The 15,567-nt window shown below is 37.8% G+C and overlaps 1 protein-coding gene across 3 annotated transcripts in view; it reads right to left on the minus strand.

Moving 5' to 3' along the window:
- INPP4B (inositol polyphosphate-4-phosphatase type II B) overlaps positions 1 to 15,567 on the minus strand; it is a 320,380-nt gene that overhangs the window by 201,626 nt on the left and 103,187 nt on the right. For all 3 annotated transcript variants that reach the window (XM_082050912.1, XM_082050914.1, XM_082050913.1), the window contains exon 4: positions 8,920 to 9,004. In XM_082050912.1, the coding sequence (XP_081907038.1) occupies positions 8,920 to 9,004 (85 nt within the window). The remainder of the gene's footprint in view (positions 1 to 8,919; positions 9,005 to 15,567) is intronic.

Below are 15,567 nucleotides of genomic sequence, written 5' to 3' on the forward strand. Positions count from 1 at the left end.
TTTGAACACTTGCCTCCAGCTCTGGCTCAGGCAGAAAACAAGATATTCAGTTCTTGAGACAAGAACATTCAAAATTTGAGGGAGCTGCAGATGTTCATCAGATCCTTATTTACACAAAAAATACATACTTTTCTTGAGTGACTAAACCTGAAAAGGCTGAGCTTTACTGTTTATCAAAGATGGATTTGGAAACACAGACGTTTCAGCTGTAAGCTCTTGTGTGGTCTGCTGCTGCAGCTCAGCCAGGAAGGCAGTAACCTTCAAGCAGACCGGTAACTGGAAGAGCTGACAACTTTTCTGTTGCTCCAGTTAGATCTACAATGGCACACTTGTCTACTCCCTTCTGTCACTGACTCCAGTGATTCAGAAGTTTGTTCTTATTTCATAGTATTTTGAAAGGAGGCATGCAGTCAACCAGCATCAATACCAAATTAACCACCAGTCATTAAAATTAACAAAAAAACAAAAACAAACACAACACCACACCACACACCCAAACAAACAAAAACCACAACAAACAGGCAGGCAAAAAACCTATTTGTATGATTCAGCCTTTAAAAGCACAGCAAATTTTAATAGAAGCAGTACAGCCAATAATACACCTCAGCCAAGGAAAGAGTGTCAGACAAACAAGCCAACACTTAACCAAAATACAAATATATCAAGGTATTCTTTTCTTTTTTGCTCTTTATTTTTAAATGTAAATAGGAACAGTGATCTTGCCTTGAAATATCCTACCAGTAGCCAGATAAAAAAACATCTGCTTTGGGAGGAAATCAATGTTTTGCAATTGAAATCATGCTATTTGTATTTACCTCTTAACTGTGAAAATCAGACTGCCAAGCACAAAAGGCAGAGTGAATCACCCTTAATATGCATGGAACCAGAAAGGGAGAGTGAAATGCAGTAGGAGTGGGCATAATTCACTGTATTATGATCTAACAGGTGCCATTTTTGAGATGTGGATATTCATTCTAAACTATCACTTCAAAACACTACAGTCTGCTATATTTAGATCTTTGGAGTACTCTGACAACTAAGTTAAATTCTGGAAAGCATATGAAATTATCTGGAAAATATTCATCACTGCAAATGCAGAAAGTTTTATTTTGCAGATTGAACAGTTGGTAAGTTATATATTTCATATACTCTTTCAGTGCATGCTATGCTTAGTTACAACAAGTTCACATACTAGAAGAAACAATGTCCAAAAATGCATATGGGCAAAAATGTCTGTTGCAATAAAGGAGCACACAGGTTTATTTGTATAAATACATTTCATAATCTCTTTCCTTTTCTCTCCAGATTGTCATGTTGACTCTTATTTTAAATCGAATAAATACTGCAAACACTAACAAGCTCAGAAACTTAATTTCAAGTTTCAGTAGGGAAACAAAACTTAGTTGAAATGAGTCTTTCTGAAAATAAAACCGACAGACTCACAAATGTAATGAACACCTCAGCTGAGCAGCAGATATCAGAATTATATTTGTATTGAAACATCCTAAACACAGGAGTATTCATGGGTGGACAAAAGCACTTTATAATTAAGGAGTTACTGTAGAAAACACAAATACACAAGCATTTTTTGTTATGCTCTGTTATTGCCAACATGAGTTACCATCAGATAGCTTTCGAACAAAAAAACAACACTGACCTTTTGAATATATTTACTATTGACTTCAACAAGTTCAGTTCTTTATCTGGTATGCATCCCTACTTTTACTGTTATGATTTTTGAATAAGACGACATGTAAGATTTAAGAACATACAACACTAAGAAAATTTTCTGGCTCCTTGGGAATCTGCAATAGCAGCACAGGAAGTTTCCCCTTAATGCTGCACATCCCCAGTGGGGTTTCAGGTTCAGTGGCATAAAGCCAAGGAAGACATTCACACAGTTAAACACAATGATTTTCTTTGCAAAACAAACATTCAACTTACTAGCGCTAAATTCGAAGCAAAATAGGACATTGTTCTATCTTTATGTCTTTTTCTTCTTGAACCGAAAAAGGTCTACATAGCTGTATCTTTTTTTTTTTTTTTGCTTGCATAAACTCAAAAAACAGAAACAAAAGGAAAGATTTTGAGAGCAGACTCTGGGATATTGATGTAAGCCACACTAACCTGATATTGTTCATCCTGACAGTGTATTTGTATGTATCTAATCAAAAACATTATCTAAATTAACACTTTCACAAAGTTTAGTCCTCAGCTTTTTCCAAGATATCTCATTTGTTTCCTGGAACCTAGCACAGCGTCTAAAAGCAAGACATACTACTGTACTACTTACATTTCTACAAGAGCAAATCTAAAAATGTGTGAAGCTAGATGTACTCTTCATATTTGCCATTAAACACTAGTATGCAATTGCACTCAATAACCAGTATCGAAACATTTCTTCTCATATCTCCACACTGTTAGTTCAGTTTTGAATTGCCCTGTTGAAAGGTCACAGCTACCAGCCTCAGTAGGGGTGAAAAGAAAAAAAAAATAAGGCGGCCAAGTATTACTAATTCTGATGCATGGAGCTGTTGATAAATGTTAGCACTGGCACTCTGTGGGAATGGATTCTGTGGCAGAGCATTCTGCGTTTGCTCTGGAGCAGGTGGATGTAGCGCTCGGGACTACACAAACTCACATCCACTCGGGCAGTAGTGTTGCTATCACACACCTCGAAGTTTCGCAGCCCAGGAACTGCTGTACTTCCACAGCGTATAACCACATTCAAACTTCCCTTGACACACAAAGTGGGCAGAAATAGAGGCATCACTTACATTGACATTACAAAAAGCTACTGTGGTCCAGCGGCCACGCTGTTTCAGGCACTTTCTGAACTGGAGATCCCTCACTGGCAGGTGCTTAGAGCCCTGCCAGCAGCTTTGCCCACCTTGCTGCCTTTCCATATTTCCATATTAGAGACTCAAATGGAGGCAAGAGCCAAGGAAGCAGACAGCAGAAAGCAAACACGGCTCTTTGTAGAGCCTTTTCTGATCAGAACTCTGCTCACCAACAACTCTCTTACTGAAGCATGATCTCAACAAGACTTTCTCCCACAGAAGGCAGTGTAGAAAGTCATGGTCCCATAGGACTTCTGCAGCTCAAATACAGGATTAAATCCCCCTGCTCAAACAGGACTGCTGTCAATAAGGACAAAGCACAAAGAGAAACTGAGATATCCCCAGTGGCACTAGAAAGCCTTTTCTACTCTAACCCAACTGTCTGAAGTCAGAAGTATATTTTGGTGTTAGCTCCATCATCCTCAACTAACATTTTTCGGCCCCATTATTTTGTAACAATACTTAAATTTCTCATGTTTTTAACTTACACAATAGGAATGGCCTCTTTTTCTGCAAGTACTTTGATATTTCAGTTGTTTTAAAAACAAAAACAAGTTTCTTGTTAAAAATGTCTTAATGATATCCTTCTTATTTTTTAAAGTGTACTTGGTTGTAACTTAAATCATAATCTCTCTGGATTTCTGTGGAACCAGAAATAACAAGTTGAGACACAAAAAAAAAAAAATGTGTAGGCAGTTATTGGAGCTGACCCTTGTCTTTTAAAAGACTGCAGTTCAATGGAAAGGCTTTTAAAATATAAAAGAAACACATTTCCAAGCACAGGGGGAATACACTTTGATTTAAAAGCTTTTTCATTTGTTATTAATTTTAGCTTTTTCTTAAGGCAGCTTTATTGTTTTGATTTATTACACATATAAAAGTGACGGGAAAACTGATACTCTATGGCTTGTTTTACTTTCATTAATGACAGTTATAAGCACAGATCACGTTGAACAGGGAAAAAATAAATTATTGTCAGGATTTAAATAAAAACATGTACGAAGCACACTGTCAATGTCCAGAATGACAATCTCTCCTTTTCTAGAGAATAACTTTTTTCCCCTCCTATGCCAATATGCAAAGTAAGAGAGTTCAAAAAGGTTAAAGGTTGCTTCTCTCTTTTCACACACCCTAGCAAAAAGTAATTCTTAGTTGCTACCTCAGCAGTGGAAAATGGTTGAGAATATCAATGAGCCACTGTCACTCTAAAATGTAAAGCACCATCACAGCTAACTACCATATGCTGTAACAAAAGTAGAATGGAAGCTTTGATACATAAATTATATCCGCAGGATATTTCTAATACAGACATCAGAGGCTTTTAATTCACAAAGCTGACTGAATTCTATATGCTGACGCATTTCATGTTCAAATTAGTAGTGATGAAATCATCCTATGGTTACTCATGATGCTACGTTAATCTTCCTTTGGAAGTCACATTTTCAATCAAAGATAAAGAATTTAATTAAAAAATTTATCTCCCGTGTTCTTTTTTTTTTTTTCTTTTCCCTCTTGCAATGCTGGCACAAACTTGCATAAGTTGCCATTATAATCTCCATTTAAGTCCCCACAGAAGCTCAGAGAGAGCCTGAGGTATTTGCAATTAATACAGCATGATAGCCCAGGTTGACTACGGCAGCATATTACATTGTTTTGTTTAATACCTGCAGGCTTTCACACGTGCCACATCGCTTCTCCCCTTTCATTAAATAAATGCCGCACCTATGCTGGAAGTGAGGCAGATCACACAAATATTTGAACACCACAATGGCATCTCAGGATCACTGAACAGAAATGCTGCAGCATTCTCTGAAAGTACTAACTGCAGCCTTCGAAAAGCAGCAGACTGCTTTTGTGGAACATACATCACATCATTGGCTGGACCATCAGTTTACCTTAAAAAAGGCAGGACTCGGAGATCTCAATTCTCTGCCTAGGTATGCACAAGTAACCTTAGAGTATGCCTCAGTAATTCTGTCTCTAAAACAGGGAGTGATACTGACCTGCCTTTTCCAAGCCACCAATATTGATGGAAACAAAAAACTCCAAGTGGCTTACATGCCACAAATGGCAAAAGGAAATGCTTATCATCTTAAGGGTTTATGCAGGCCTTTTATTTACCTGATACCCTGCAATACATTTGAGATGACTGACCTTGCATCAAAAGCTCCGTCTTCTTCCTATGTTCCCTCCATTCCTCTTCACCAGACCTACCTGGCTGCTGGATTTCTCACCTCCCTAGTTCTCACTGCTCCCTTACTCTCCCTCCTCAACCGCTCCTGTGGTCTCTCTGGGTGCCTGGAGCAGCTCCTGCCCTCCCATTCTCACACCTTTTCCCTCACTCCTCGCTGCTGAGCTACCTTTTACCCTTTCTGAAATAGGTTTTCCCTGGAGGCATCAGCTCACTGTGCAGGGGGCCTCAGCCGTGCCCTGTGGGGAGTCTGCTGGATCCACCTGGAACTGGCTGTGTCCCTCACGGGTCACCCCAGCTGCTGCCATGCAGCACCACCACCAGCACCTGGGCACGTAAACCCAGCAGAATGACCAACCTTAACAGGGCATCCAAAGTCCCCCAGAGATGTAGCTAAGATTATATATTTCTGCATCCACTGAAGCTACAATGTCTGCATATATTATAGAATTTCAGTTGGAAGAGACCCTCAGGATCATCAACTCTAGCACTAAACCATGTCCCTGAGAATCTCATCTAAACGCCTTTTAAACACCTACAGGGATGGTGACTCCATCACTCCAATGCCTGACAACCTCTTCCGTGAAGAATTTTTTCCTAATATCCAATCTAAACCTCCCCTGGCACAACTTGAGGCCATTTCCTCTTGTCCTATCACTTGCTACTTGGGAGAAGAGACCAATACCCTCCATGCTACGACCTCTTTTCAGGTAGTTATAGATAGTGATAAGGACTCCCCTCAGCCTCCTTTTCTCCAGGCTAAACAGCCCCAGATCCCTCAGCTGCTCCTCATCAGACTTGTGCTCCATCCAGGCCCCTCACCAGCTTCACCACCCTCCTCTGCACTCTCCCCAGCACCTCAATGTCCTTCTTATGATGAGGGGCCCAAAACTGAACACAGGATTCAAGACGGGCCTCACCAGTGCTGAGTACAGTGGCACAATCACTTCTCTTGCCCTGCTGGCCACACTATTCCTGATACAAGCTGCAAGTTTAGAGGGTGCAAACATGACGGTTATTCCTGACAAGAATCCCATGGCAAGGCAGCTAACATTTAATAGCTTGAATATTTCAGTGCACAGCAGCAGCTTCCAGGTTTAAGATCTGGTTGGACAAAAGGGTTGACATGCTCTCCTTGTCAGACCTGCTGGAATTTCACACTTGTTTGAACTGACGCATTCAACTAGATCCACCTCACACCAGTGTCCAACTTGTTCTGCTAATAGCAACTACTTCATATTATGAGGGCAGGGAAGTAATCAGCCACATAGAGAGTGATATATCACCTAAAAAAAAATTCCTTCTGTTTCTTCTTTTCATGGTCTGGTTTCTGAAACATTTTGAGCTAGGCTGCTTTGGGAGCACTACACTTGAAGGACTGACAGGACTATCCACTGCCACTCCTCAGCCTCTTCTGTCCTCCACTCATGTCTCCATGTCCACTCCACAGGGAGGCAATCAGCTCCACAATAGCACTAGATATGGCATGCAAGTGTCCTTATTTTTCCCTCCATGTTTACTCCACTGCCCTTTATTACGTTCTCTTCTTAGACAACCCAGTCAGTCTCCATTTCTCACTTTTAATCATCTCCTAGGATTCAGCTCACCACTCAGAGAAAGATGGAGGCAATAGGCCAAAAGCTCAAACCAAAACCCCCTTCATCGTTCCAAGCTGAACCAACAGCTGATTTTCTTCATCTTGCAACCTGCAGATGAAGCAAATGTTCCTTCCCAGCCAAATCACAAGTTAAATTTCACAGATCAACTCTATCTCCTTTCTTTTGGTCTTCTACCATGTTCTGGCACAATTCTCCTCCATCTGTCCCAAAAGGAATTTGACATATGAGCAGGTACATCCTGTCCTGCTTCCATCCAAATCCTTTAAAGCCCTAGATACAAATTTTGGAGCTTTCCTGGGCTCCTAATGGCCAGTAGATATAATCTTGTGATGATGCACCTAGTTTTTCGTGACCAAAGCCCCCACTGACAAAGATCTCTCGTCTTAGTTTCCAAGTTCTTCCTTTGTCTCCTTTTATCTTCTCAGTTTTGTTCTCTCCTACAGTGTTATTATTTAACTACTTCTGTAGTAGTATTTTATCTTCACTCAGTATACAGTATATCACCTTCATTTGTCTTCAGTTTTGTTCTAATACCTCATAATAGTCTGCTTTCTTTTTCTTTTCCCATGCAACAAATCATCAGCCAGGCTCTTGTCCTTGTTCTCTGGCACAGGAAAATTGCCAAGTTTGAAATGAATTTCTCCTCTACCTGTCTGTCTCTTCCTTTATCTTCTGTTGTATTTCTTCGGTCGCACCCCAGGCATTCATCATCATTTGTTGGCTTTGCATAACTGAGTTTTCTGTACTGTTTCCTCTTTTCAACTTTAATATGTTTTTAGAGTCTGGTCAGAATGACACCCTTACCTCTAACCACACTACTGACCTTCTAAGTTTGTTTTAGAAAGTCTGTCACTCAGACAGCAATTTGTGTTCCTTACTATGCAAGCTTATTTTTTCCTCAACAGATATTCAGAGTTTCTTTCTCCACAGGCTGCCTGAAGTGCTCACTCACTACTCTCATCGTTGTTTACTTCCCCAGCTTTTGGACTTAAAACTTGCCACTCTCCCTGCCACAGAGGCCGTCTTGTTTACAGGCTTCAAAGGTAATTGAAAGAATCCTGACAGCAATTACAACTGTAGTCTTGGTTCAGTTCAGCAGCATAATGTTCAAGCGTTGTAAAAAAATCACCAGAAAGGAACTGACACAACTGTATATCCAAACTGTAACACTATCATCTCATTAAGCTGATTATTCCAATCAATGAATTGGAATCTCTAAGGGCATGACTAGAAAATTCTCAGTTCAAGAGTGAATGGTGATCATTTAGCTGTTACAGTTAGCAAAGCTTCCAAATCTGGCAAGAAGTCCTTTCTTATACAGTGCCTTGACATGAGACACAAGACATAAGATTTAATTCCACTGCTAAAGATGCAAGATTTGAGCTCCTCTCCAGAATATTACCCAGAAAAAGGATAAAACTCACAATGAGTACATTTTAAATCACTGCCTTCTCAAATGCAATCAAACACTAAGAATCACTTTAGCAGCTGAGGACAAGAGTCAGCATGATTAATGCAACGTTTTCCTTGAAGTGGACAGGAGATTTTTAGTGATTAAAAAAAAAAAGTAGGAGCTTCTAACTAAAAGCAAAGCTGGCTATCAAGTCCACAAACGCAGCATAAGCTTTTTCCCCCTGTAGCTAGTTTTACTAGCCTACTAAACTGTTCTCAGACCATTAAAGCTAACAGAAAATGGCAAATTGCTCCAAGGACTTCAAAAATCATTCAATGGTATCAGAATAAATCCACATAATAAAAAAAAATTCCTAACACAATGGCTATTTGAGTTGTTCCTGCAGAGAAAACTCTACGTCAAAATTTTCTCCAAATAAAACCTCTTGGATTTCTAGGAAATAACTTTTTTTAAATGAAGGAAACCCTTCATTTAATAGGGAGTTTGGCAATTATTAATTCTTCAAGAATAACATGAATTGGCTATACATCAACATAAAACCCATATTACACAAAATATCTAATGAACTTGAACATCAAACCTCTATTAATTGTCAGAGGAAGAAGATGACATATGACTTTCACTTGATTTTAGAAAAAGTGAAACAATAGCTTTTAGGAATTTCTTTCTGGGCACAAATTCAGAGACAAACAGTATTTAGATGTATACATCTAATTGACAACAGGATATATTTTAGCTAAATTTGTAGTTAGGTTTCAATGTCTTGGCAGGTTTTGTTGTTATTGTTGTTGTCATTTTTGTTGACAGAAAAAAAAAAAAAATCATACTGAACATACTGAGCTGCATCTTACTTACTGAGAACTATTGAAACATCTGTTTTTTTCCTGAACTCCACAACCCAGCAGCGCTCCAGGATTACCACTTCAGAAGCTTCAGAACTCTGTGAACATAAAGGTGACAAAGCATTAGAATATGGAACCTGACTGTGAAGTCCTTCTGTTTGGCTACTCACAGACAACTCAACGTGTAGCTATAAAGACAACAAAACATAATAATCATTAAGCAGATGGATACACGCATTTCTTCAATTACTCACCTGTGCTATCCTACTTCAGCTCAATGAGCTATAATGGGAATAAGCTGTTAGAAAAGACCACACAGGAAAACAGGAACTCAGTAGCTAGTTTTTTCATATTGTAGGTTTCCAAAAGTTTAGATGCCATCTCATTCCTAAGAAAATCAGGCAAGCCCAGCTCATTCTAACTCCCATATTTACTAATAAGGCTGAATCAAAAGTCATATTCTATTCAAAGATTACAATAATTTCAAGTGAGCAAAATAACATGCAATCTTACAGTATGCATTTCTCTTCAATTTTCATTCAAAAGGGATTTCTTTATCATCACTTGAAATTTTGAATGTTGTCTCTGGCTATGCAATTCAAATGACATTAGGTGATACGGATCTATTGCAGAATGCAATATGATACAAATTACCGCTATCATTTTTTTGGAGTGCTCTGCAGAGAAAATGCAAACTCTTCTTCTAGGTTAGTAAGTGTGACTCATTTTTCAGAAGAGTGACGCTATTAATCACTGCCTCAGAACTAATCTTTTTTCCCTTAAAACTTTCATTATCCATTTTTTATCCCTAACATCTGGCAATAAATAACCCTTAGAACATGCACCCATACACTTCTGCGTTACAGTTCTGCAGCGTGAACATCACAGAGCTCATTCTTCTACTTCAGTGAGATTCTGCAGGGACTAACGTAAATTTTTATTTCACCATTCCTTCCTCGGGTACTGCTTTATTCCAAGTGATACTAAAGATGAAAATTTTTTCGTATTGTAGTCCAATTTTACCAAAAGCCTGAACTTAGGTTTCACAGATTAGACACTAAATGAATGACTTCATTAAAAAGTTCAGTTATAACACCTGCCTCATATACACACATTTTCTTATCTAACTCTTTCTCCGCCATTATTCTGTCATTTGGCCTGTCAGATTCAGACTTGAATTGTTTTGCCAAGAGTGTCGATATATTTTTAAATGGGTGGCTTGATCTGGCATTTTCTCACAAAAAGACCCTTTACTTACCTAGAAATGCCATTGTCATTCATGAGCAAAAAAGTGAAAATTTAATACAGTAAGACTGCAAGACTTATAGTCAGACTGACAAATATCAAACAGGTAACGTTTCAGAAAGTCTAACAAGGATTTCCTTGAAAAAGCCTATATTTATTCACCCCACCTTTTACCTCTTATTAAGCAAATACTCCAAACCAAGTTATCAAAGCACAAATCAGTGACTGGCACTTAAGGACTGGGTTTAGTGGTAGACTTGGCAGTGTTGGATTCAGTTGGACTCAATGATCTTAAGAGTCTTTTGCAACCTAAATAATTCTATCATTCTGTCAACATCCAAAGGTGACAAAAAGGTCAAAATAAAATGGGAGATCAGGGGAAAAGCACACAATGTTGAAATATATTAGAAGTCAAGAGAGAAGGTTTAACAGACTAAGTAAAAAGCAAACAGACTGATCTAGAAACCACTTGTACATCTACTTCTTTGAAATGTTATTCAGGCTGAGCTGGTCTAAAAGGGACATACTGTCCTCTGGACTGAAAAACAGCTCATGAATTGTATTTAAAAAAAAAAGGGGGGGGGCGGGAAGTAGAGAGTTTTAAGACATATACAAGTGCAGGGACCTTTTTATTTACAGAATCCAGCAAATTGACCATATGTGGTAACCCAGACACGACATCCAGGTACTACTGGGTGAAGCATTCTTAGAGGTTCTATCAGGGAAAGTAAAATACAGGCTATAGTAGTTCAAAAATCTAACACCAGACTAATTAGGATGGGCTCTCTACTACAGTAATGCTGATGACTACTTTCATTTTAGATCTTGAAGCAAGTTATCAACACTGATATAGTGTCCCAGATAACCCTTACTTGAAAAGCAGATAAGGCAGTTTGATTCTTTCAAAAGCTGGCAGTCTTTAAAAAAAAACAATATATGACCAAAAGAAGGGTTTATTTCAGAAGTTAAAGGTCTGGCACAATTTCATACTCAGCTGTGAGTGCCTGAACGATTCCTATCCAGACGGTCCAAAAAAATATTCAGAGAGCTCTTCACAGCTTTTCCCCTTTTCACCCCTACAGAAAATGCTTCCTCCGCTGATATTCATTCCCCACAGATGAAACATGCAAACCTGATAACTCCTTAGACTTAAAATTTTCCCCAAAATATGTATCTCCAGTAAGTGGAAGCCTGTGAGAAACAACTCCACGTTGCATGACTTTCAGACAAGTCAGGTATTGGGAAAGGCCAGGAATGAAGAATCACAGCTTGCATGTAGTTTGCTACAGGTGTCAGAACTTAAAGGCTTGATGAAAGGCATACACATAATACAAACAAATTGTCAAGTGGTTACCAAAAAATAACTTCCAAAGAATTAACAAGAATTTGTATGAGTGATGTTTGTCTCACAATCAGTTGCATACAACGATAACAACAAACAAAAGAAAGGAAGGTTCAGAGTGCTTCCAGCTTTCTGCATCATCAGACAGGAGATACTGCAGTTCTAAGAGCCTCTTTAGAGACAAGCTACTCCACTCCCTACACCAGTGGAAGCAGGAATGAAACAATTCCGCAATTTCAAATGAATTTGAATGCTTTTCCAAGATACACAATCAAGCACAGAGATCAGAAGATATGCAGTTACTTTTTCTGTATCTGTGAGAGAACAAAAAGGGAAACAAGAAAAACAAAAGCTGAAAGAGCATAAAGCTGCTAGAAAAGCAAGCACATGCTGTTGCAAAACATCTCCCACATCCTGAAACAAAACTGAAGAAAAAGACCTTCAGAATTACTATTGGTGCAGACTTCTCATCATTTGGATGAGCTTTGGTCTATCCGTAACACAAAAAAGCTAACAAGAAATTTATTTACAAATAATATTACAGAATTGTAATCAAGGGAACCATTATACATATCTGATAGAAATCAGCTTTGTTTTTCAGAGATCCAAAATTTCTCTCTTGCTTTAAGTGCATAATATGAGGTTATGTGGGCTAGTTGTTACTTTTGTTTTCTAGGTTTGATTTTAATAAAAGGGTAGTTTGTAATAATATGGTCTTTAGCATGGCAAACACAATCAAAATCAGATCTGCAGTAATGTGTTACAATCCAATATATTGATTTTTCCCTTCTTACCATTGGCAGTTTTGGATAATTGTTATAAAAAAACCTTACTGGATCAATCAAAATGCCAAACAGCAACTAGGCTTTGAATGATTGCATCTTTCCTAAAATACTGGCAAAGTCTACAGGCAGCAGAACCCACCCCACAGATCAGGAAATTGTTTTAAAACAATGAATTGAAGATGAAATTAAATGATTGATAAATCTAACTTTAATATCCTAGTAAGAGTGCTAAAGTAATGCTAAAGAGTGCCCCAAACACGGAATTCACAGAAACCCTTTTAATTTACTTTGACAAATGACTGGCCAAGTTTTCCTATCAGTATGCAGTTGTAAATCCCTACTGCTCTACTACTGAATCCACTACCATCTAACAGCCATGAGTTTCAAGTCAGTAGTGAAGACATCCCTGTTTCTGTGGAGTCCATGCCTAAGACTGAAATAAGAGATAGTCACAACCAGAACATATGAGTGGGTGTCTGCTGTGTAGTCATACCTATGTAGCTGTACACAACCCCTTTTAATGTAAAGGAAGCTAAATAATACTTAACTGGCAACTGCCATTCAAGCACCTAGCCCCAGATTCACAACCAAACTGAAGTACACATTGAATGCAAGATACCATACAGCTAGAGAAGTTTTCTGATAGACTGAAATACAGCATGTTTGCAGTTAAAAAGTGTAACAACCACATTCTACAGCAGTGAGGGAAGCATACAGTATTTGAAGTTACATCGCTAATTTTTTTCAGGTGCGTCTGATTATCCACACTGAATTTGTAACAGGGATTTATAACTATGTTAGTGCAGATTGCAGGCTGCTATTTTTCTTTGGACTGGGCACAAAAAAAACTTTCAAAAAATGAAAGCACTAAGAAACTTTTTAAAATGTCAGAGTGGCATGTTGGAGCTATTTTTGTATTTTCATAGATCTGACCTGATCTACTATTGAGGAGGAAGGAAATGTTTCACTATGAAAGGGTTTTACAATAGGAGATTTGTAGCTGGAAGGGGGGTAATCTACTGTTAGCTCTATCAAGTCAAGAACTAAACTGACAGTTAAAATGACAAGTGACATTTAAAGCAATTCCTCTGTGTTAAAGCAGTAAGTAGAAAAGTAAAGCTATAGCATTGTGGAAAAAAAACCAAACATTACAGAAAGTAAAAACTCTTCTAATAAGACATTATAAACATCTTCCACAGTCAACTGGGGGCAGGGGGTGAGCGTAGGTGAGTTGATGTGTGTGTGAATCTCACAGTTGATTTTTTTAAAGCTTATATTTGCAAACTTGACATAATGAAATCAAAAGCTTTACAGAGCAGGAATGCTACGTACATCAACCTACTTATGCTTTTGAAATCAGTTATTTGCTGTCTGCATTTCTAAGTGTTCCTATAATAAAATGAAGTTAAAGATAGAAAGTTTATTGAAAGGTCACAAAACACAACTAAAATAGCCAAACTATAGCCACACAAAAGTAACAAAAAATACCAGGCTAGAGAACAACAACAGAATTTCAAGATTTGAATGACAAGAATTGGTTTCATTTCTTCCTTGCTATCCAGGAAAATATTTTCTATACAAGAGTTTGCCTGAAGGGATTGGTAGCAGCAGGTGAAGTTTACCAGCCTATTTTGAACCCATACCATCTCTCTCCCAAACTGCAAAGTCATAGGCATCCAGGACTTATTTAGAAGGCTTATCTGATGTCTTCACCAGAAGCCTTGGAGAAAAAGCTGGTGACTGAGGAAACCTGAAAGACCAGGTTTTTGAGCAACTTTCCTGGAACTGGCAAATGAACAAGTCAGATTGATATCAGCTCAGTAACACACGTATGCGCTCAGGTCATGCTTTTGACTATGCTATCAGCACTACCACCTACGTTTGCTATTTCAGTGTTAGCACAGATAAGGTTCTTTACTCTACAGGTGAAGCACAGCTTTTTTATATATACATACGAACAAGAAAACAGCAACAGGATTTGTCAGGATAATTTCATTGACAAACAGAAAAGCTAACGTTCTTAAAACATAAGCAGGTACAATGTATTTCTACAGTAACATATCCATTACCAAATAGAGCAAAATGCACTGTTCTAATTTTGAGATATTAAGAAATGACTGCATGACATATGCAAGCATATAATTTGCAGAATTAAAAACACCCTTTTAAATGTTGGCAAGCTGCATTCAACAATCTGAAATCTCCTTTAATATTATCTGTTCTTGTGTCATATTAATATTCGCACCCTGTGTCTATTAAGCATTGTGAAGCCTATGACCCAAGCTGCGTGATAAGTAACAGTATGCTTTCCTGGGCACCTGATGAGCTGCTTCAATTATTCCAGACAGGCTGTAAAGCAGCAGTTCATTGCAACCACCTTTACAAACCGTCAGCTCACTGAAAGATACTCAAATCATCTCTTTCAAAAAATGCCTTACCCACTGTGATTAATCCATCATGCAATGCTACCAGATACCAGCTTCATGCTGACAACATAATGCCACTAATCTCCATTCACTCTGAAAACGGTTGTGGACTTACGTCACTGAACAAATCCTGCAGAACAGATAAATATTTTAATAGTCTATTACCTTTAACAAATGTGATATACCTAACCAAAAGTAATTTTCTTTCTGGTTTCAAAATACATTAGTAGTAATAATAATAATAATAATAATGTACAAGAACACATTCTTGTAATTCACACCCCATATTCACTCAGTTTATTATACACAAGCATAATTCAAACATGAAAATTAAACACTTTCTACATACAGCTTGAAACAATCTCGAATTAGCCTTCCTACCTAAGAAGTTAATTATAAATAATTAATATCTGAATTGTAAAAGTTTTTCAAATTTATATTTTGGTGCAAAACTCCAGAGCTGTATCACAACACATACACTGAATAATAAGCTTTTAAAAAAAATTCTTCCCCTTTGTTCTACAACTTTCAGGCTGTCATTTAAAAAAAAAAAAAAAACACTGCATTATTCATCTCTGGCTCAGTTCCCAATATATTGCCTTTTACTTCAAAAATAACTTAAAATAAGAATTAAATGTTAACTGTATTTTAAAATTAGGTATGACAGCTTAATTACAGCTTTTATCAGTTTCAGCAGTACCATAGAAGTAAGTAAGGCAGAACACAAAAACACCATTGCTACTACTTATTATGTGTTTGCAAAATGCATTAGCTTTGGATTTTTCAAGGTAGATAATAAAGGATGTTTCTTTCCACTGGTAAGAATTCTTCCAATTTTTATCATTTTATTCCAAGTCTCATAA

This window comes from Streptopelia decaocto, assembly GCF_964273445.1.
Source record: "Streptopelia decaocto genome assembly, chromosome: 4".
NCBI classification, from domain to species: Eukaryota; Metazoa; Chordata; class Aves; order Columbiformes; family Columbidae; genus Streptopelia; species Streptopelia decaocto.